At 43.8% G+C, this 24,997-nt stretch overlaps 1 protein-coding gene across 1 annotated transcript in view; it reads right to left on the bottom strand.

Moving 5' to 3' along the window:
* Positions 1–24,997, bottom strand: part of CACNA1B (calcium voltage-gated channel subunit alpha1 B) — a 1,161,590-nt gene that overhangs the window by 580,562 nt on the left and 556,031 nt on the right. Inside the window, exon 6 of the mRNA XM_029613506.1 lies at positions 18,832–19,019. Coding sequence (XP_029469366.1) covers positions 18,832–19,019 — 188 coding nt within the window. The remainder of the gene's footprint in view (positions 1–18,831; positions 19,020–24,997) is intronic.

The raw sequence follows: 24,997 nt of genomic DNA on the forward strand, positions 1-24,997 counted from the left end.
CGGGACTTACGCGAGTCCCGGGGCTCTGCGCGCGCCGGTAGGCCTATGGAACATAGGCGCACCGGCGCGCAAGGCCCTGCTCTCGTAAATCCGGGCGGATTTACGCGAGCAGGGCTTTTAAAATCCGCCCCTAAGTCAACATGACTAAAAGCAGTTTATGGACTTCTCCTCCAGGAACTTGTCCAAACCTATTTTAAACCCAATTAAGAACTGCCTTAAACACATCCTCTGGCAACGAATTCCAGGGCTTAATTGTGTTATGAGTGAAAAAGAATTTTCTCTGATTTATTTTAAATGTACTACTTGCTAACTTCACGGAGTGTCCCCTAGTCCTTCCAAAAGTGTAAACAACCAATTAACATTTATCCACTCTAGTCCTCTCATGATTTTGTAGACCTCCATCATATACCCCCTCAGCTGTTTCTTCTTCAAGCTACACAGCCCTAACCTCTTTAGCCTTTTCTCATAGGGGAGCTATTCCATCCCCTTTATAATTTTGGTGGCCCTTCTCTGTATTTTCTCCAGTGCAAATATATCTTTTTTTGAGATATGGTGACCAGAACTGAACACAGTACTCAAGGTGCGGTCTTACCATAGAACGATACAGAAGCATTATGACATTCTCTGTTTTATTCACCATTCCCTTCCTAATAATTCCTAACATTCTATTTGCTTTTTGACCATCATAGCACACTGAGCTGATGAGTTCAATGTATTAAGAACATAAGATCATAAGAAATTGCCATACTGGGTCAGACCAAGGGTCCATCAAGCCCAGAATCCTGTTTCCAACAGTGGCCAATCCAGGCTACAAGTACCTGGCAAGTACCCAAACACGAAGTAGATGCTATTGTCCACTATGACACCAACATTTTTTCCTGGGTGATAACTTCTAACATGAAATCTAACATTGTGTAATTACAGCATGGATTATTTTTCCCTATATACAACACCTTGCAATTGTCCATATTACATTTCATCTGCCATTTGGATACCCAATCTTCCAATATTACAAGATCCTACTGCAATTTATCACTATCCACTTGTGATTTAACTACTCTGAAAAATTTTAACTTTTTATTTATAGCCACACATATATACATAACAAAAAAAAAGCATTTTGGTTCACCAACAATACAAGATACAAATTTAAGCCAATGACAGTAAACATGTACCCAATAGGGATGTGCAGAGGGTATGGATTCATCCTGAGGAAGTTCACAGACTGTCGTTCGACAGGAGTCATTTATATCATACAATGCCCCTGTCACCTCCTATACGTTGGCAAGACTCAACGGGCACTTAAGATTCGTCTCATTGAGCACCGGTCATGCATTTCTACAGGCCGGATGACAGCTCCACTCACTCTGCACTGCACTCGTTTTCAACACACCTTTGATGATCTTAGAGTTTCCGTACTTGAGCAACTCTCTCCTAATTGCAGAGGTGGGGACTTCAATATTCGCCTTCTGCGCACAGAACAACGTTGGATCCATCGACTTGGCACTGTGGAACCTGAAGGTTTGAAGTCTTCCTTAGAACTTCAAGTGTTTCTCTAATCATTCCGCAGTTCACCTCTCTTCTTATTTTGCTTTGTTTACATGCAACTATGGTAACGAATCTTTAGAAACGTAGGTAACGTTATGACGTCATCATGCGCACAAAGCGCGGGCTTTTTTAAAGGTAAGGAGTTTCAGGGCTCCAGCTGTCCCGTTCTAATTGAAACAGCGTCTGAGACGTATGAGTCCACTAAGAAGGTTGGCATGGCTGTGTCGCTTTAAGTTAAGTAACTGTGTTGTTTTGAAGTTTTGGAAAAGGTTTGAATTTTTTGTTCTTTTGTTTGTCGGCACCCTTCTCAGCATTTTACAACGCACTCCTGAAGAAGCGATTGATACATCGCGAATCACCGGCCACTGTCGGGGGATTGATTTTTTGAGTTGACTCTCAGGGAACAGTGTTAAGCTTATTTAAAATACACACTTTTGAACTGTGTCCTAAAAAAACATCTAACCGCAAGTGACGAGAGGTCCGACGGCAAGTATTATCACTGCCGTTGTCTGGCTTGCTGATGTGGTACTATTAATTTTGATTACTCTCGTGGTCAGCACAGCATTGAGAAATTAAATACTCTGTCTTTTTGTTTATATAATTTATTCGTCCAACATGTGTTCCGACTTCATGGTCTTCCCCAGGACATCGTATCAGACCGAGGACCACAATTCACCGCCCGCTACTGGAAGGCGCTATGTAAGTGTTTCAAGGTCCAGTTGAGTCTCTCATCAGCCTTCCACCCTCAGAGTAACGGGCAGACTGAACGTACAAACTGGACTCTGAAGACCTTCTTGCGCTCCTTTGTAAATGAGAGACAAGACGATTGGGCCAAGCTTCTCCCATGGGCAGAATTTTCATACAACAATCATACACACTCTGCTACAGGAAGTTCTCCCTTCTTAGCCGTCTATGGGAGGCAACTTCAGCCACCCTTGCCCTCGCCCGAACCCAGTGCACTGCCAGCAGTGCAACTCTCTGCCCGCCAGCTACTTGCCCTCTGGACGTCTATCCAAAAGAAGATGCAAAAAGCTGCCCTTGCTGCCAAAAGATGGGCAGACAGCCACCGTCAGCCAGCACCCGTCTACCTCCCAGGGGACCGTGTTTGGCTGAGTACAAAGAATCTACAACTTCGGATTCCTTCCCGCAGACTCGCCCCCAGATTCTGTGGACCATTCCGCATTGCTGAGCATGTAGGAGCTGTCTCCTATCGCTTGCGCTTACCCTCCTCGATGCATGTACACAATGTCTTCCATGTGTCCCTTTTAAAGCCTCTCATCCTCTCCAGGTACCATCCCCGAGCTCCTGAATCTGCATATCCTTCCGTGCCAGGAGACACCACCTACCAAGTTCGGGAGGTTCTAGATGTCAGATTCCATCAACGTCGCTGGGAGTACCTCATCGCCTGGGAAGGTTGTGGATCCAAGGACAACACATGGGAGCCAGCCCGCAACATCCTTGATAAAGACTTATTGAAAGCCTTCCATGAGGATCACCCAGGTAAACCCAGACCTGCTAAGAGGGGGCGTAAGAGGGGGGGTACTGTTGAGGTCCAAGTCGCGGCAGTCGCGACTAGGCCCTTACCTCCTTGGTCCCGGCCCGTCTCCGAGGGTCTGCGGCCTGTTTCGCAGCATCGCCACGGGGGGGACACTGCCATGAAGCCCTGCCTGGATGCTTTCTCCCTAGGCACGCGCACACAAGCCGCGTTTATGAAGGCCGTTTCCCACCTCTGAAGGCTCCGCCCTATCCGTGATGTCAGACACCGCGGCCTATGTAAGGCCTCCGCGGAGCCCAGGACTTTGCCTTGCAATGGGGTTCCTTGCGGTTCTCAGTTGCTCCATGCCCCGGAGTGCGCTATTGCGTTAGCGACTCCATTCCTGCCTGAGACTTGTGTTCTCTCCGTGCTCAAGTCTTGCTTTTGTCTGGCTTTCTTGCGGGTAACCTGTTCTGCTTCAGTTCCAGCTTGGTTCCAGGTTCCAGTAGCCAGCTCTGCTTCAGCTCCTGTCTGGTTCCAGTAGCCAGTTCCGCTTCAGCTCCTGTCTGGTTCCAGTAGCCAGTCCTGCTTCAGCTCCTGTCTGGTTCCATTAGCCAGTTCCGCTTCAGCTCCTGTCTGGTTCCAGTCGCCAGTCCTGCTTCAGCTCCTGTCTGGTTCCAGTAGCCAGTCCTGCTCCAGCTCCTGCTTGCTGCCGTCCTAGCCTGCTTCAGTTCCTGCCTGTCTTCTGATTCCTGCCTGCTCCAGCCTCAGCTTCCGTGATCTCCTAAGTCCCAGTGGCCGGGCTCCTACGGGCTCCTCCCGGGGGAGTACCGGCTTCCAGGGTGAAGCTCACATCCAGCTCCTGCCTGTATTGCCTCCCGACCTGTCACTCTTGAGAGGACTATAGTACACCCTCCTCCCCAGTCTCTCACAGGTCGGCCTAAGGGTCCACTAAACACTTCACTCACACACACAACACCGAGCTTTGCAACTACAAAAGAGGTCCCATGGGGATTTGGCTGCACAGGACTGTCCCAATAATATACTTGAGTCTGCTAAACTACCCAGTGACCACTGGCACAGTGCCTTGATATGCACTAATGTAATGTGTGTGCACAACACTCGAGCTTGTAAGTAAAAAAGAGGCACACTGGGGATTTGGCTGCACAAAACTGTTCCCAATAATATACTTGAGTCTGCTAAACTGCCTGCCCACTGGCACAGTGCCTTGATATGCACTAATGTAATGTGTGTGTACACACCGAGCTTGTAACTACAAAAGAGGCCCACTGGGGATTTGGCTGCACAGACTGTCCCAATGATATACTTGAGTCTGCTAAACTACCCAGTGCCCACTGGCACAGTGCCTTGATATGCACTAATGTATAATCGGGCAGATTTTAAAAGCCCTGCTCGCGTAAATCCGCCCGGATTTACGCGAGCAGGGCCTTGCGCGCCGGCGCGCCTATTTTCCATAGGCCGCCAGCGCGCACAGAGCCCCGGGACGTGCGTAGGTCCCGGAGTTTTTGGAAGGGGGCGTGTCGTGGGGGCGGGACTCGATGACGCAGCGTTTCGGGCGGAGCACGGCATTTCGGGGGCGGGGTCGGGGGCGTGGCGCCGGCCCGGGGGCGTGGTCCAGGCCTTTGGACCAGCCCCTGGGTCGGAGCACGGCGTGCCAGCAGTCCGCTGGCGCGCGTAAATTTACGTCTGCTTCTCGCAGGCGTAAATCTACGGACAAAGGTAAGGGGGGGGGTTTAGATAGGGCCGGGGGGGTGGGTTAGGTAGAGGAAGGGAGGGGAAGGTGAGGGGAGGGCGAAAGAGAGTTCCCCTCCGAGGCCGCTCCGATTCGGAGCGGCCTCGGAGGGAACAGAGGCAGGCAGCCGCGGCTCGGCGCGCGCCGGCTGCCCAAAATCGGCAGCCTTGCGCGCGCCGATCCAGGATTTTTAGAGGATACACGCGGCTATGCGTGTATCTTATAAAATCCAGCGTACTTTTGTTTGCGCCTGCTGCGCAAACAAAAGTACGCGATCGCGCTTTCTTTAAAAATCTACCCCAATGTGTGGGCACACACCGAGCTTGTAACTACAAAAGAGGCCCACTGGGGATTTGGCTGAACAGACTGTCCCAATAATATACTTGAGTCTGCTAAACTACCCAGTGCCTACTGGCACTGATGCCCAGTGCACAGAGAAACTGAGTGAGTTCAATTAAACAAATGCAGTTAAAAAAGCTGGAATTGTTGGCACAGCAGGAAAATCGATGAAATATATTTTTCAATAGAAATTCTAGCAAACTAGCTAAAAATTTAATATTTCTCTCCTACCCACAACACCCAAATGGTGCTTGCAACCTACCCCAGAGGGTGAATTAAACAAAATGCCACTGCTAGCAGCTTCTCTCCCTGGCACAGAGAGACCGTCTCAGATCAACTAAAAAGTGCTTAAAAAAAAAAAAACAGAGCTAGCTGGCACTGCAACCAAATGAAGAACAAATATATTTTTCTATCTAAGTAACTAACCTAGCTAGCAACTGAATACAGATTTGAGAACTCAGACTAACTCTGAGTGCAGCCACATTCTGCAGAGACAGACCACCTCCCGGCCTCCCCAGATTACCCCTGCAAAGAAAGTGCGTGGCACATCACGTTCTTAAGTATATATCGTGCTAGGTCATCAGGAAAAGCGTCACCGACCACTGAGTGAGAGCGCGATTGGCTGCATTGCAAAACTTCTTGTCATTGATACCTTGCATTCTGGTCTCCTTGCCAACCTGCCCGACCCACTCTGACAGGGATGTGAGGTCACTGATGACTCACAGGAAAGGGCTGGTTTTAGCTATGGATACACCCAAATGGCGTTCTCCGATTGTAAATGGGCCTAAGAAAAGTGCACACCGCCAAACGTATGGAATGGATGATATGTTATATTCATGGAAATCGCGTACGTTTCGCTACCCCACGAATACAACGAATATGGACATATACGTTGTGGATTGCCAATACGTTGCAAACAAATGCTCACCCCTAGTTCCCAAATATTTTCATAGCTGTGAAGAATATTTAGGCCAGGGATATCCCCCATTTACCCATCTATAACATCCCTAGAACACCAAACCCAATAACATTCCAAATGGTATCATATTGATTCAATTGGTCTTTTAACATACATGTTAGTTTTTCAAGGTCAGCTATTTACACCACTTTAATCTTCAACATTCCACTGCAGGAGATCTCTTCCATAGTTGGGCTATTGTAAGGTGAGCAGCATGCAGCAGGTGATCTACCAGCTTCCTATCAGGCCACCATTCCATCAAACTAAGGGCAGCAGTTAAAACCAATCGCTGATTACATAATTTTTCGATACAGGACACTATCTCTGCCCAAAAGGAATGAACATAACAGCAATCCCACCACTTATGCGTTATGTTCCATTTATTTTTATTTATTTATTTTATTCTCACGTCTACAACCTCTCCAACATTCCTTTCCAGCTTTACTAAATTAGGCTATTTGATGTAATAATTTATATAACAATTCTTGCCTCTTACCACATATGGTAATCTTTCAAGATCTATTCCAAATAATTTTCCAAACTTTCCCATCCCAATTCATACCCAGGACCTTATTCCAGGTTTGTATCAAACCACTAGATGTCTCCTGCTCTCCTGACCCAACCCGAATTGAGACATATATTAAGAGCCGCACTCTTAATTTACAGCACACTGAACCTTCTACCCCATCTTCTTGTTAATATCCTTGTTCAACTGCATGTGTAAATACCTGGTAGAAGGTATTATTTGAAACTCCTCCACCAGATCAGTCAATGACTTTAACCTTCCCTCATCCACCAACTGACCTAAATATTTTAAACTGGACACCGCCCATCCTTCCATATCAAGAGAGAATGTACACTGAGATACCTATGGATTTTCCTATATGGGGATCATATATGATTGCATGCCCTTAGATGACTTCATGTGTCTTAAACTGATCTTCAGACCGTAAAGTATTGCTACTATATTAAGATCTCTCATAACTGCTTCAGTTTTCAAGATCTTTTTGAATCTTAGCAAACAGTGGGGTATAATTATCTTTGTACAATTTTGAAATGTCTTTAGATACCCATAAGCCCAGATATCGAAACCCCATATGAGCTCTTTGAAGCATGCCCCTTGTATTTTGTTTAACCATCTCAATCAGCATAATTTCAGATTTGGAATAATTAACAATGTACCCCAACAAGGAGTTATACTGGTGCAGAAGCCAGTGCAGCACTGTAATTGATCCAGAAACATCTGTCAAAGAGAATAATGTGTTATCCACATACAGAGATATTGTTTGAGCCACACCACCCACCGAAAAACCGTGTATCACCTGGGATGCCCTGATGACTTGAGCTAATGGCTCTTTTACCAGATTTAATAATAAAGGTGACACTACCCCTCCTGACATCACCCTTGCTCTCGGTCCAGTACATAACGCCCTTATCCATGATATAAAAGCTTCCAGGAAATTGAAATGATAGAGTACTGCAAAGATAAATGGTCAGGACACACAATTGAAAGCTTTATCCGCGTCCATGGACACTATAGCTACCCCAATCTTCTTTTTATTGGCTATATGCAATATATTGAATAAACGCCTTGTGTTATTAATAGAAAGCCTCCCTGTATAAATCCAGTCTAGTCTGGGTAAATTAAGTCAGGCATAATGTCTTCCAGCCTGAGTTGTAATATCTTAACCAGACATCCACATTTATCAAAGAAATTGGCCTATATGAGGAACATTCCATACAGTCTTTTGGATTTTTATATATCAGAACTATGAGAGCTTCAGTTAAAGCACCTATTTCTGCAACTTTTGTAAATGTGGGGCTACCTGCTCTGCAAAGGCCTTATAAAACTCAATAGGGAAACCATCTGGCTCGGGACTTTTTCCCTCTGCCATCATTTTCATAGCATACAATATCTTGTGTGCCATTATTGGGGACATCCATGCCATCACATCCTCTGGCGCAAGATGACCCAGGCCCAGAGGCTCCAAGAAGGCCACCACTTCCTCCATATCTGGTGCAGGTTGGGCTTTATAAAAAGCAGAGAAATGTGAAGCAAATTGCTTATTAATCTCCTCAGGTAAATACTTAATATCTCCATGCTTATCCCTAATCCCATAAATCAGTGTTGCCTGTGGTCTTACTTGAACCAGTTGGCCATAAGAGATCCTTCCTTCCCCACATGCTCATACTATTTTTGCTTAAAATATCTCAACATTTTTTCTATTTTTGAAACTTCTAGCTGCTTACTCTGAATAATTTTATGTCACCCTGCAAATTTGATCACCCTTACTTGTCATTCCCCTTTCCATATCATTTATAGATATATTAAAAAGCACCAGACTCAAGTACAGATACCTGAGGCACTCTACTGTTTACCTCTCTCCCACTTACCATTTAATCCTACTTTCTGCTTCCTGTCTTTTAACCAGTTGGTAATCCCACAAAAGTACATTGCCTCCAATCCCATGACATTTTGATTTTCTAAGAAGCCTCTCATGGGAGATTTTGTCAAATGCCTTCTGAAAATCCAAATACAGTATACCTGTCAGCTCGCCTCTATTCATGTTTATTAACCCCTTCAAAAAAAATGTAGCAGGAATTCTGAGGCAATACTTCTGTTGGGTAAATCCATGCTAGCTGGTCTCATTAAACCATGTCTATCATATTGTTCTGTGATTTGATCAGAATAGTTTCCAAAACTTTCCATGGTTTTCCCAGCACTGAAGTCAGGCTGACAAGTCTATAGTTTCCCGTGTCACCCATGAAGCCCTTTCTAAATATTGGGGTTACATTGGCCATCTTCCAGGCTTCACATACATTGGATGATTTTAATGATAAATTACACATTTTAACTAATAGATCTGAAATTTCATTTTTGACTTCTTTTAGAAACCTGGGTTCTACTACATCTCTGGGTTCACTGATGGTTCAGTTCATCTGAATCATTACCCTTTAAAACCATCTCTGGAGTGGGTATCTCCCCAGCATCTTCATTTGTAAATACCAAAGCAAAGAATTCATTTAGTCTTTCTACAATGGCTTTATCTTCCCTAAATGCCCCTTTAACCCCTCAATCATCTAACAGTCCAACCAACTTCCTTGCAGGATTCCTTCTTCAGATAAATGTTTAAAATGTTTTATGAGTTTTTGCCTCTACGGCCAGCTTCTTTTCAAATTCTCTTTTAGCCTGTCTTATCAATGTTTAACATTTAACTTGTCAGTGTTATGCAGTTTCCTATTTTTTTCAGATGGATCCTTCTCCAGTTTTTGAAGGAATTGTTTTGGCTAAAATAGCCTCTTTCACTTTGCCTTTTAACCAATCTTGGATTTAGTTAAGTTTGTGAGAAGATCAGCTGCAGCTTTTTGTTTGCTAATTGGATTGGAAGTATTTTTTGGTTGCAGAAAAGTTTGGTTGGCATACCCTATCAGCGTGTTCAGTGTTTTTTGAGAGAATACAAGATGCCCGAAAAGTCAGGACATCCTAAGCATGAGTACATCTGTGAGAAAAAGATTGAGAGACTGTGGATGGCCGCCCCTATATGCCTTGGGACCTGGAAGTTGAATCCTCCTTCCCACCGGAAAGAACCCCAGCACTCGGAGACATGAGAAAGAGAGCAAGAGAAGGGAGTTTATGGCCCCAGAACAACCATGTACTCTGATTCAGGCCATCCACCTAAAAGGGGGTTAATTACTATTCCATAATGTCAGTCCCTGAAGAATAGCAAAATTGGAGTTAAATTATAAAAATGAATGTTGTTACAGCTGAGTATAATTATTAGAGATGTGAATCGTTTTCCATATCGTCTTAACGATAGAAATCGTGTGGCAGGGCAAGAAAATTGTGTTAGGCACGATTTTTTAGTTAAAAAATCATTAAAAATCGTTTTTTCCGATTAGTGCGCACTAACTGGGAGTTAGTGCGCACTAACTGAAAATGATACAATTTGACACTTTTCAGGTCAGTTAAGGTCAGTTTAGGAATGAATATGTATTCCTATTGGCTGCCCTCTTATTTATTCATGTTACCAAGCTTCCCACTGAAAGTATATGGGGGATGGGAAATGGAAACAGTTGTAGCTTGACAAAACAAGTAAGGGATCAGTCACTGTGACTAGAACTTGTGGCCCTAACCCTGATACCAGGGGTATTGTGATCTTCCTGCACAAAGTGCCCCTATCCCTATTAATACCAGGAGTGTTGTGATCTTCCTGCACACAGTGCCCTAACCCTGGCACCAGGGGTGTTGTGATCTTCCTGCACACAGTGCCCCTATCCCTATTAATACCAGGAGTGTTGTGATCTTCCTGCACACAGTGCCCTATCCCTATTAATACCAGGAGTGTTGTGATCTTCCTGCACACAGTGCCCTATCCCTATTAATACCAGGAGTGTTGTGATCTTCCTGCACACAGTGCCCTATCCCTATTAATACCAGGAGTGTTGTGATCTTCCTGCACACAGTGCCCTAACCCTGGCACCAGGGGTGTTGTGATCTTCCTGCACACAGTGCCCTATCCCTATTAATACCAGGAGTGTTGTGATCTTCCTGCACACAGTGCCCTAACCCTGGCACCAGGGGTGTTGTGATCTTCCCTGCACACAGTGCCCTATCCCTATTAATACCAGAGTTTTGATCTTCCTGCACACAGTGCCCTAACCCTGGCACCAGGGGTGTTGTGATCTTCCTGCACACAGTGCCCTATCCCTATTAATACCAGGAGTGTTGTGATCTTCCTGCACACAGTGCCCTAACCCTGACACCAGGGGTGTTGTGATCTTCCTGCACACAGTGCCCTATCCCTGGCACCAGGGGTGTTGTGATCTTCATGTACACAGTGCCCTATCCCTATTAATACCAGGAGTGTTGTGATCTTCCTGCACACAGTGCCCTATCCCTAATACCAGGGGTGTTGTGATCTTCCTGCACACAGTGCCCTATTCCTGATACCGGGGGTGTTGGGATCTTCTTGCACACATCCCGGTATCAGGGATAGGGCACTGTGTGCAGGAAGATCACAACACCCCTGGTATTAGGGATAGGGCACTGCGTGCAGGAAGATCACAACACTCCTGATATTAATAGGGATAGGGCACTGCATGCAGGAAGATCACAACACCCCTGGTATCAGGGATAGGGCACTGTGTGCAGGAAGATCACAATACCCCGGAGGAGTGAGGGTCAGGCAGCTCCCCCCTGTCTGTGAAGCCAGCCTCTCCACTAGTAATGCAGGAGGGAGCTGTCTCAGACTTCACCATCCTTCCCCCCCCCCCCCTCACCCACACACCATTCACTAGCTGGGACATGGGGGAAGTCAGGAGTGAGGGTCAGGCAGCTCCCCCCTGTCTGTGAAGCCAGCCTCTCACTAGTAATGCAGGGAGGGAGCTGTCTCAGACTTCACCATCCTCCCCCCCCCTCACCCACACACACCATTTCACTAGCTGGGACATGGGGGAAGTCAGGAGGTGAGGGTCAGGCAGCTCCCCCCTGTCTGTGAAGCCAGCCTCTCACTAGTAATGCAGGGAGGGAGCTGTCTCAGACTTCACCATCCTCCCCCCCCCCCTCACCCACACACCATTCACTAGCTGGGACATGGGGGAAGTCAGGAGTGAGGGTCAGGCAGCTCCCCCCTGTCTGTGAAGCCAGCCTCTCACTAGTAATGCAGGGAGGGAGCTGTCTCAGACTGGTATCAGGGATAGGGCACTGAGTGCAGGAAGATCACAACACCCTGGTATCAGGAATAGGGCACAGGTTCTAGTCATATTGACTGATCACATTACTTTTTTGTCAACTACTAACAGTTTTCATTTCCATCCCCCCAACCATCACCTCAGTTGGAACCTTGGTAACATCAATAGATAGAGGGCAGCCAGCCAATAGGAATACATATTCATTCCTAACTGACCTTTACTGACCTGGATAGTGTCAATAATTTGTAATCATTTTCTGTTAGTGTTCTGAGTTTTCCATTTCCATTTCCCATCCCCCCAACCATCACCTCAGTGGGAACCTGGTTAACATCAATAGATAAGGAGGGCAGCCAGCCAATAGGAACACATATTCATTCCTAACTGACCTTTACTGACCTGGAAAGTGTCAATTTGTATCATTTTCAGTTAGTGCGCACTAACTCGAGTTAGTGCGCACTAACTCGAGTTAGTGCGCACTAACTCCCGTTAGTGCGCACTAACACGATTTAACGATTTTTAACGATAAATCATTAGAATTTCTATTGTATCGTGTTCTATAACGATTTAAGACGATATTAAAATTATCAGACGATAATTTTAATCGTTTAAAAAACGACTTCACATCCCTAATAATTATATACCATCTTCTACTTGAATAAACTTTTGCTATTATTGTATCCTGTGCCAGATGCACTGAGCTTTTACCCCCTATGGATACAAAATGTGAGAAATGAACTAGTATACCTGGTTCATTATGTTACTGTTATAAATGAAAATATAAGTGTGCAGAGGGAAGCCTAATTGTGACCCTTCTGGTACAAGGCATTCAATTTAAGCCTACAAAGAGAATGAAAGCCCAGGATGAGAAACGCGTAAGAAGAGGTTTTTGCAGCAGGCTCTCATTTCATTTTATTAATTCCATATAAGAACAAGTTAGAAAATATAAAAGGACCCATGGGAATTCGAGGGTTTTTTTTAAATTTTCAATTCAAGTTATGATCAATCAAAAATCAAAGAGACCAAGTCAAAAGCCTTTTACACCATGCTGTGGTTCTTACACTTGATCTGTAATAAAGCCCAAAAACAGCCGGTACTATGACAGGTCACGTGCAGATGTAAACTGATGTACACAGACAACAAGGCATACAATCGAGCAGCAGTGCATTCAATTATTCAATTACATAACACGATCCATTGAATCTAACCTTCTGTTAAGTATCTAACAACCGTCTTTATATGAGAGACCAGAAGGTGCTAAGCCCCTTCCCTACCTTCATATACAATGAATCTGTAGCCATTTCTGTAGTTTAAAAATTCCATTCTGGCCTCAAACATTACAAGTGGGTTAAAACCATGGATGTGTGCTTTCCCTAAAATCCAGTAACATGGGAAAGTGGGTATCCTGTTTTCCTCCCAATCCATCCCTTAATACATACACAGAATGCATATGATGGATTTAACAAATGCCACAGTTTATTATCTCAACACATCAGAACTCAAGCTAAACAATAACTAATAGGCCACATAAATGTACGCACAACTCCCGTGATCTCATGACAGCCTACCGCCACATCCCAGCAGTATACTGACTTCAGCCCACCAATGCTTCCTCCACCTGGCCAGTCCTCTCTGTCACATCCCAACAAGAGAATACCAGAAGCTCTGTCGCTGACCTCACAGACCGCCCATTGCATTGCATAGCAGCCCACCCCCACCCCTCTTGGTTACACTAACACCATGCCATCCACCCAGATCCAAAGCTAATTAGTTTAAAGGTTTAACATAAACCCTAGGCTTGGGTCTACCGCCAAAACGGCAACAAATATGCCAAATAGAACAAAGAGGGCAGGGCGGGTGGGAGAAACCACCACGAAGCTGCAGGGGAAAGGAATGAGCAGGGCAATGCCACAATTCATTCCCCGCTCTGACTTTCTCAACATGTGGGACCCAATAAGAGACCTGCAAGGTCTCAGTTTAGAGCAAAACCTTCACCAGGACTCAAAATCCTGCAGAGGGGTGGGGTGGGGGCAATGAATCTGGGCTGTCTCTTATGTCAGAATGCTTACCCCGACACCAAGTTAATGCTGCCAGGCTGAGGCTCCCTGACTTTTAACTCATATTGTTGTACCAAACACATTTTTCTTTCAAAAAGTGCCTGATTTTCTTTTAAAGTTATTTTGTTTTGCAGTCTTTACTGTGTCTGATAAAAATATAACCAATATATGCTCTTTGAATAAATAAGTCCTTCCTCGGAAGGTAGTGAAATCAGTTTCCCCTTTGTTTGGGAGGATGCCCCCTTGTTTAGTTACACTAAAAGGTAGATTTTTTTTAAAAACGCATCGGGTGCGGTTCCCGGCGTGTGCACATGGACGCGGCTATCTTATAACATGATTGCGTCGCCGCACACATGTTATAAAATATGATTCCAATTAAGGAGCGAACTGGGAGGGAACTTCCCTATCCCCCTAACTACCCACGGCCCAACGATTTTATAACATGCGGGCGCCGGCGCACACATCTTAATAAATCGGTGCGTCCGTGTGTGCGGGCCGGGAAGCGCATGCGCACACATATTAAAATCTACCCCTTAGGGGCATCAAGCAAGTTACCCCCATGCTTATTTTTTTCCCCAAACTGTATAGTTCAATGTCCTTGTTGGTTGCTGTCTGAATGTAAATCATCTTTTCCTCATTTCCCCTTACCATTGAAGCAGAGAGCAATGTTGGAGTTGCATTAACCGTATAAAGGCTTACTGGAAAAGGGTAACCACCATTCCAGAAAGCAACCCCCATGTCTCTTATCATTCACTCCCATCCTCTAGCCTTTAGGGATCCACAGCATTTATCCCATGCCTCTTTGAAATCCTTCACAGTTTTAGTCTTCACCACTTCCTCCAGAAGGGCATTCCAGGCAACTACCACACTCTCTGAGAAGAAATATTTCCTGAGTCTTCCTCCCTAGAGTTTAAAATTGTGACCCCCCTAGTTCTACTGATTTCTTTCTAATGGAAAAGGATTGTTGTTGACCATGTCGGGGGCGTGTCATGGTGGTGCGTCATCCGGGGTGTTCCGGGGGCATGGCCACGGGCATGGTTCCAGCCTGGGGACATTCCGGGGGCGTGGCTCCGGCCCATGCGCGCGCATGAGTTACGCCTGCCTCGAGCAGGCGTAACTTTGGGAATAAAGGTGGGGGGGGGGTGTAGATAGGGCTGGGGGGGGGGATTAGGTAGGGGAAGGGATTGGAAGGTGGGGGGAGGCAGAAGGAAAGTTCCCTCTGAGGCCGCTCCGATTTCGGAGTGGCCTTGGAGGGAATGGGCAGTGCGCGCAGGGCTCAGCGCGCGCAAATTGCACAAATGTGTACCCCCTTGCACGCGTTGACCCCGGATTTTATAAGATATGCGCGGCTACGCGCGTATCTTATAAAATCAGCATACTTTTGTTTGCGCCTGGTGTGTGAACAAAAATACGCGCTCGCGCTTTTTTATAAAATGTACCCCTTAGGTTCTTCAACCTCTCCTCATAAGTCATTTGATGGAGACCACCCACGATTTTGGTTGCCCTTCTTTGGACCGCCTGCATCCCATCTCTGTCCCTTATGAGATACGGTCTCCAGAACTTTTGAGGATTGCACAATGTTCTGAACATTGTGCAATCCTCAAAAGTACATTGCCTCCTATCCCATGACTTTTTGATTTTCTTAGAAGCCTCTCATGGGAGACTTTGTCAAATGCCTTCTGAAAATCCATATACAGTACACCTGTCAGGCTCACCTTTATCCACATGTTTATTAACCCCTTCAAAAAATGGTTGCCAATGAATGTCACTTCTATACCACATGTGACCTTACAATAGACTTTGTATTATGGATAGGTGACAGGTTTGTCCCTTGCTTCCAATACATGGCTAGCTTTGCTTACTACTGCTTGGCAATGAACAGTTACTGACTCCTCATGATTAACTAATATACTAAGGTCTTTTTTTCCTAATTAATGTTATCAATTTAAATATCCATTTAAAGTCTATAACACTTGCCTATTCTAATGCCTCAAGTATATTACTCCATATTGTTCTATATTAAATTACTTTACTGTTCATTTCACTTATGTTATCTATATCCCTTTGTAAGATCAGTGAGACCTGCAGTGACTATTACAGTCTGACAACTATGGGCCAGATTTTAAAACTTACGTGCGGGCGTAGATTTGTGCGTGCAACCCGGCGCGCACAAATCTATGCACGATTTTATAACATGCGCACGCAGCCGCACGCATGTTATAAAATCCGAGGTAGTGCGCGCAAAGAGGGTGCACACTTGTGCACCTTGTGCACCGAGCTCTAGGGGAGCCCCAATGGCTTTCCCTGTTCCCTCCGAGACCGCTCCGAAATCAGAGTGGCCTCAGAGGGAACTTTCCTTCCGCCTCCCTTCCCCTCCCTTCCCCTACCTAACCCACCCCCCAGCCCTATCTAAACTCCCCTCACCTTTGTTCGTGAAGTTGCGCCTGCCTCTGGGCAGGCGTAGGTTGCACGCGCCGGTGACGGCTCCTGCCCCCCCCCCGCCCCGCCCATTCAACAGCTCCTTTTTTCAAGCCCCGGGATATAAGCGCGCCCCGGGGCTTGCGCGTGTCGCCAAGGCCTATGCAAAATAGGCTTGGCGCATGGAGGAGCGGGTTTTCTGGTTACGTGCGTAACCCTTTGAAAATCCGCCCCTTTGGTTTCCGTTAGAATACTGCCTTGCGTGAGCTTGAATTTTACCATATTTTAGAAAATAAGAGGGTTTGTCCTGGTTAGTAACTGGATGGGAGACCACTTGAGAAGACTAAATGCTAAAGGGCAATGGTAAGCCATTGCAGTATCTTGCCAAAAAATCATGTTCAGATGATGGTTGGTGATTGCTGAAGTCCGTGAAAAACAGATAGGGGTAGATTTTCAAAGGGTTACGCGTGTAATATAAGCGCATAACCCTTTAAACCCCCCCTGCATGCGCCAAGCCTATTTTGCATAGGCTCAGTGGCGTGCGCAAGCCCTGAGACTCGCGTATGTCCCGGGGCTTTGAAAAAGGGGCAGGAAGGGGAGGAGCCAGGGGCATGCTAGCAGTCTGGGGGCGGTCCAGGGGTGGTCCCGAGTCCTCCGGCACAGCTGCTGTGCCGGGGGATGGCGCACCTGCAGCCGGCCGGCGCGCATAACTTAGACAACAAAGGTAGGGGGGGATCTAGGTAGGGCTGGGGGGGTGGGTGCAAAAGGAAAGTTCCCTCGGAGGCCGCTCCGATTTCAGAGCGGCCTCGGAGGGAACGGGGAAAGCCATCAGGCCTCCCCTAGGGCTTGGCGCGCGCAAGGTGCACAAGTGTGCACCCCTTTGCGTGCGCCGACCCTGGATTTTATAACATGCTCGCGGCAGCGCACGCATGTTATAGAATTGGGTGAACATTTGTGCATGCCGGGTAGCACGCACAAATGTACCCCGTGTGCGTAGGATTAAAAATCTGCCCCATAATATATATACCACCACATTTTGATACCATCTGCATAACTGCCAATATTGTGTTTTATACATTTCTCCAGATTATTGGTAAAAACAGCAATGGTCTAAGCCCTCACCCATGTGGTACCAGATATTATTATCATTGGACTATGTGCCATCAATAATGACATGCTGATTCCTTCCCACCCTCTTTCAGCCAAGTCCCTACCTACTCACAAATGAAATCTCTTAACACTATTGTCTAGGATTTGAAATTCTGCCTTCCATGGGTATCATATTTAAAACTTAAGCAAAGTCTCAATGCCATATCAATTTCACTTCCTATATCAAATTTGCTGTAAAAATTTTCTGACACCCCCAATGAAGCCTTGTTGCTCTAGAGTATACACCGGTTTCCCTTCCACATGCGTAACTATTGCCTGTTTTCTGGGTTTCAATTACAGAAAATAAAATATTTGTGGCTAGCATCTCATTTTCTCTTGCCTCCCATCAGTTTATGTGGCAGTGATTTTGGTTATGTTGTACTATGTACTGCATTTAATGCTTGTGCCAAGGCTCCAGGCAGGGGTTGAAGAAAACTGAAGTTATGACAACTGCTATGGCAAAGATGAAAGGCTACAAAATGTTGACTTCAGCAAAACAGCAAACACGAACAATTCTTCTGTCTGCAGTTTCTGTTGCATGCAGGCAAACACACAATCAAGGCTGCTCTTCTGTTCTACCAAAACAGCTGGAGACACACTTGCTTGTGAAGCCAAAGCAGCATTTAAAATGGAAATTTCCACAGACATTGTCCAGCATGCACGTGACCTATGATTGAGAGAGTTGCAAGCTGCAAAAGGTACTGTATAATAATGACACACAACACATAACCTGCAGAGTTATCTTCATCATTCTACAAGAAGCAATACAGAGCAGAGATTCATCATCTGAAAACTCCCACCCTATTTGATCTATAGAAAGCTGTTTTGGCCAGATCCTGGAGAGTACGTTCTAAGCATTATCAGTAGGATAATTTATCAAATCTTTCTTTCTGCTACATATAACCTCTAAAATCCCAAGAGAAAGTTAATAACAGAAAATACCTTAATGTATCCACTGTACAATTATTCATTGTAATTGTAGTTTGCAGTAAAGATAATAAAATATTAATCTGCCTGATTTCCTGGTCTCCTAATTATTTTGGCATTCTTACCATACTTACTACTTCCAACACTTGGACCTATATCATTACCATATCATGACATTTTTTTTAGAAGTTTGCTTGGTACAAACTGAACTGCTGAAGAACCACGCCCACTCGAAGGAAAACAAAGCTGAAATACATTTTCTAAATGCTACGTAAAAAAAAAAATGTAGAACTTGGACAGAATTATACCTTATATGCCAATTAACACATTTCAGACTTTTCTAACTGTATAGACTGCATATGGAAGAATATTAAACAGCCCTAAAAGTGCAAAAGCTGCCGAAGTGCTAGGCAAAATAATAAATATAGCACCTGGACAAAGTTGCAACAGCCTTGCCTTGGACAAAAGAAGCACAGAGTTCACAAATGAGATAATGCTATAACAGTATTCCGGCACTCACATTGTAGAGGATATCCGTCCAGCCCTCCATAGTGATGCATTGGAAGACGGTGAGAATAGCGAAAAAAATATTATCAAAGTTGGTGATTCCAAAGTTAGGGCCTTTCCAGTATTCCCTGCATACTGTTCCCTCCTCGCACTCTCTGGCAGATAGTTCTTCTCCACAGGGGAAGTCTCCCACTCGTTCATCTGTGAACATGCATTAAAAAACAAAACAAAACACAGAAACATGGTTGCTGAAGTGGTCCTGCTGGTCAATAATCACTTATATAGATTTTGCAGAGTGGTCGTAATGAATCAAGCAGTAAATTGTATGTGCTGTGCACCGATTTCTGTGCAGATGACATACAGCACACTAGGGAATGCACTGGCAAGTTAGAAAAAAATAACTTTCAAAGCCCTTTGTTTATAAAATTAAAATCCAGAGAAATATAGGTCACTTCAATAAAAAGAAAATTAAAGCTACTGACAGCACATTCAAAGATGGACAATTCATTCTTTATATATGTAAAAAAAGATGGATAAGTCATTCTTTATATATGTAAAAAAAAACAACAAAATACCTACAGTACCTGAATGTAAACCGATGTGATATCTCAGATCGAATGTCGGTATACAAAAGTAAATAAATAAAATAAATAAATAAATAAATAAATAAATAAATATACTTCTATGCCCCTAGTAATTTCTGTCTTAAAAGCTTTTTGGAAAAACATCTGAATATCCTCAAGTTCTACCATTTCTGTGACTGCTGCGGAAACTTCCAAGTTATGTATGTCCAATAAATGTTCTGAAGGAAAGAAAGAGCATTGTCGGCACATACATTTAAGTTTAAGAGCTCATTTTACATGCCCAGTTTGGTTATTCATAGAACGAGATCTGCCTGGGGGGCTCTCCAGAACTGGAGCTGCCTAACCTGTTGATTTAAGCCATAACACATCATGACGTAAGATAAAAAAAAAAAAACAAAACGAACTAAATACTCTATGTATGTTTCTATGCTGAGCAGAATAGATGGGCCTTATGGTACTTATCTGTCCTCATTTTAGGTAAAAAAAAACAAAACATTAGAACTAAATCACCAGATTTACAGTTCTAATACCAAGAGGTCAGGAATTTAAAAAAACAATCAAAGTAATAATGCAATTCCTGAATATTATGCATTCACTATATATAGTAATGATTGGCTTCTATATTGATGCCTCCTTAAATTCTAAAGTACATATTGAGCATTTAATCAAAATATCTTTTTACAAATTAAAAATGCTCAGACCATTTCAGTATTTTCTAGATTCGGACCTATCCAGAACAGTAGCACAACCTTTAGTGTTAATAAATTTGGATTATTATAACACTATTGTTGTTGGGCTTCCCAGGTCATTATTGTGCCCATTGCAATAGATACAGCATGCTACTGCAAGATTAATTACAAGAACCAAGATTTCAGATCACATAACCCCAGTCATACATTCCTTACATTGGCTACCTTTAAGGTGGAGATCTCAGTTTTGTACATTAGTTACCGTCCATAAACGTATATATTCTGAAACAAAATGTGTTGTAGCTAACTCTTTAACCTGGTATGAACCATTGCAAGTATTAAGGTCTCCAGGAACATGTCTGCTGGCTTTTACCAGCAACTCAAAGTTACAGATTGAAAAAAACTCAAGATATGGCTTACTCTTTTATAGCCCCCCAGCTGTTGGAATGTTCTCCCGATGGATTTACACAGAGAAAGAGACATTAAGTTGTTCAGGAAAAGGTTAAAAGCTTCGCTATATGTGAGAGCATTTGGACAATTTTAAACTGTTGCTATTGTTTTATTGCTGTTATTGATGATTATGGATGATTTTTTTTAATGTATTTTGCTGAAATTTTCAAAATTGTATTCCGCACTGAACTTATTTTATGGAAGTTGCGGATTATAAGCCTATATAAATTAATTAATTAATTAATGGGTTTTATGAAAGCTTATAAAAGCATGTGGCTGACGGTCTTCTGCAGAACAGCGGTTCTACTTGGAATCTCAAGCAGGTCACACTGAGCTTTTCTAACAAAGGTTGAAAGAGTTTATTGAGGCAAACTAACAGCAATAACAATAACACGACGCACTGGGTGGAAAAAAGCGATCCTAAACAATATCCTCAAGACAAGGTCACCGGGGACTGCTGGGAAAGAATGCGGCCCATTCGGAACGTTTGGCCTTTTGTTGCAAAGTAAATCCCTTTTAAAGCGCAGCTCCTGCACCACCAAATGCACTTTTTGCCCCACAGCAAACAAACAGTTCCTAATGCTCAGGGAAGTGAAGGGAAAGGAAGGGAGAGACATTTCTGGCCCTTCAGTGGGGCTCTCCTTACATATAAGCAACAGTGTATAAAATAATGTATATTGGTAACGATGAACAGCGGTTCTGCAGTTGTACAGTGCAGTTGTACAGTGATCGATCACTTTGGGCAGGCTATATTTTGATCACTGATAATGAACAATCACTTCATTAAAAGGAAGCAGAAGAGCTGGTAATTGGTTCATTGAAAGTACTACAGCCAAGTAATTTCTATATTTCATATCACTACAACAGTATTATCTGCCATGCTAGATATTCTTTTGAATAAAAAAACTAAAACTTACTGTACTTTTATTTTTAGCTATGCTAACAGATGCTCTTGAAGTTGTTTCTTCAGGAATGAGTGATATTCTCATTGGTGTAGAAAGTGTTCAGTGGTTCAGCCTGGCTGTATGAGAGAGGAAGCACCAATGCCCTCATGGTACAGAGAAGGGGAACAAAAATAATAAAAGGAATGGGACAGCATTTTAAGAAGAAAGGATAAATTGGTTAGGGCTCTTCAGCTTAGAGAAGAGACAACTGAGAGGGGATGTAAAATAAGGAGTAGGTTGGAACAGGTAAATTGAGAACATTATAAATAGTCAAAGGGCTAGAAGACACTCCATGAAACCAAATAATAGCAAATTCAAAACAAATTAGAGAAAGCATTTTTTCACTCAACACACAACCAAGCTGTAGAATTTGTTGCCAGAGAATATGGCCAAGGCATCTAGCATAGCTGGGTTTAAAAGGGATTTGGACAAGTTCCTGGAAATAAAGTCCATGAACAATTATTATTAGACAGGTAGGCTTGTGGAAAGTCTCCGCTTATTTCCGAGAGTGGGTAACAAGAAATTGATCTGCATTTTGGGATCTGCAGGGTACTTCCTAGAGATCCAGACTGACCACTGTTGGAGACAGGATGCTGGGCTTGATGGACCCTTGATCTAACGCAGCATGGTGTGTCCTACGTTCTTATTGTTTACAAGGCAGTATACATTCAACATCTGTAAGCATGTCATGATCCTTTCTTATTGCTTGTGAGCCAGAAATTTTCCTCTTGTTCATTTGGGCTTCCAGCTGAATCAGAACCTGGGCTGAGATCAGGTACCAAAAGCTTTCATTTGCAACTACCCAAGTGTTTTTTTCCCCAATTTTATATCTTTTTCTGCATTATTTTTTTAGTCAGCTCATGACAGTGTCAATTCTTCGCCAAGGATGCCAGGGCTACTTCCAGAATCCCGCAATCTTGGGCCCTCAATCCAGCTACTAGGTATCGCTATTGCATGAAGAGTATGACTCCCTCCCTCCACTTCACAGGCTACAAACTCTGTCTCTGCAGCATTCCCAGCCCTGGCCAGCCTGGTAAGCAGAAGACCAGAGCTGAGAACTGAACCCAAGTCCCTACACATGGCAGTACCCGGCACTACCACTGAGCTGACCCATTATGATCCATTCTAATGAAAGAAAAATATAGATCTTTCCTCTGAAGAACTAAGAGGCAATTCACTACTGATCCACAACAGAAGGAGGAAGAATAAGATCCAATGGAACTTTCTTATAACCAGGATCTTCTTAAGTGGAATGTTCTAGAAACAGATATTCTTGTACGTGAAATGTTTTCATAAAAGTACTAATTTACTTTTAGATGAGTACTATTTCTTGGCAAATAGGGTTTCAGTAAGCTTTACAGCCAGAGAATTTCAGAAGCATTTACTCAGCTTCCTGTGAGGATGAATTGTTCATGTACAATGAGTTGTATTCACCATGGCAGATAGAGGAGGAGAGGGAAGAAGAGTATAACCTCATTTGGTGTACTGTGTGTACCATTCTGGAGACTGCAACTTCAAAAAGACATAAACAGGACAAAATCAGGCCAGAGGATGACTACTAAAATGATCAGTCGACCATCATAAAGCATATGGTGACAGAGATCTAAATATGTACACCTTGGAGGAAAGGGGAGATATGATAGAGACATTTAAATACCTCCAAGAAATAACTGCACAAGAAGCAGGTCTCTATCAATGGAAAGGAGGCTCTGGAAAGAGGGTGATGGGGTGAGGGTGAGAAGGACAAGACTGTCAAGTTTTTAGATAATTACAGAGCTTTGTGGTTAAGCATGTAAAAGGTGGGTACTGGAGGGATCTTTTTTTTGTTTTACTACCCAAGATGGTTGCGTACGAAGGAAGAAGACAAGCAAAGATTGCTCTGGACAAGGAGAAATCTTGCAGGTGGTCACACTCTGTGGCCAGCAGCTGGGATATATCTTTTACAGTGTGGATAGGATAACTGGGCAGACTGGATGTGCGAGATGAACTTCTTCTGCCATAATCTATCGTTTTACACAGGAAGAACGCACAGAGAAAGTCAAAATCTGAGAACTTTAATTGCAATTAAATTTTTGTGCATGCACTAGAAATCTACAAGCCCAACATGGAAGGGATTCATTTTGGCAGTTTTTATCTGTCATTCCATCACACTTGTGTTTTGTAATATTCTCATTATAGAAACACTTTTTCTTTTACTGGGCTGCCAGTGTCCTCCTTTCTCCTTTTTCATTCAACTCAGTCAGAACCAGTGTTTGGATCCTGGCACACCATGAGCCTTCATTCAGAACTATCTGGGGATTTCCCCCCTGTTTTAATAGACTCTCCCTCTCACTGTTCCTAGTCTGGTGACTGTAGCAACAGTCCTCAGGCTGAGAGCTATGCACCAGCGCTTCTTCCAAAACCCTGTATCAAAGGCTCTAAATGTGGTCACCAAGAGTCACCCTTCTTGGGAATTATGACTCCCTTCTTCCCCAGCCCACCAGGGGCTGTGAACCCTGCCTTTGCAGTATCCTCAGCCCTGACTGACCCAGGGTGCAGAAGACCTAATCCAGAAATTGAACTAGGCACCTTCCAAACAGAAGTACATAGCACTTGCCACTGAGCTACCTATCCAGCCCCAGACAAGCTTTTTTTGGTTTAAGAAATGCAAACAAGGACTTGGCAGTTTCCACTGCATAACAAATATATCACTAAAAAGCTAAGAATGGTATTATGTAAATATATGCAAATGACTAAACTACATTATTACTGTGCAACTATACTTGTGAACTTCAGAAAACCCTTAAGGTATAAAACTTCCACTTTTTGGATCCTTGCAGTGACAGAACTGCTCTGTCTGCAGTTTTAAGTGCTTAGAGGGACACAGGAGAAACTGTATGAATGTTCCTCATACACTAAACTTCCAGCAGATTCAGCTACAAAACACCGATATGGGTAAATGGAACTAGGGTTGCCAACTTTCAACTTTCCGAATGTGTAGAGATGCTGTTAAATTTCTTTGCTAATGGTGTTTACACACATGCAACTTTAATTGCCACTATTCACCATTTGAAAAACACAGAAAGGCATAATGTAATAAAAGATAAGGATATATCTAGTCTGCCCAATTTGCTTCCTGCTGCAGTGCCATAGAACCCAGTTAATCTCTGACTTCCCCTTTTTGCAATTAATGATTCTCTATTCTTGCCCTGTGCTTTTTTGAACTCTTATTGTTTTTGCCTCTATCTGATGTCACTTCTGAGTCTATCACTGAAAAAAAAGATTGGCTTTTACTAGCCCAGGAGCCAAACTACTGTGTTGGTAAAGTTTTAAGCCTCTGATTAAACTATGAACTGAGGTCTATGTAAGTGACACAAAACAAATGCATTCAGCACATAGTGACGATAGCGTAGCTGCCAAAGCATATACCATATTGTATAATTACAGGGGAGGACTGGATGCTAACCTGCAGGTGGGAGGGCTAAAATAGGGACATTTCCAAACATTTTAGCCCTTCCTCTTTTTTTGTACAG

The sequence above is a fragment of the Rhinatrema bivittatum genome, chromosome 8 (genome assembly GCF_901001135.1).
Source record: "Rhinatrema bivittatum chromosome 8, aRhiBiv1.1, whole genome shotgun sequence".
NCBI lineage: Eukaryota > Metazoa > Chordata > Amphibia > Gymnophiona > Rhinatrematidae > Rhinatrema > Rhinatrema bivittatum.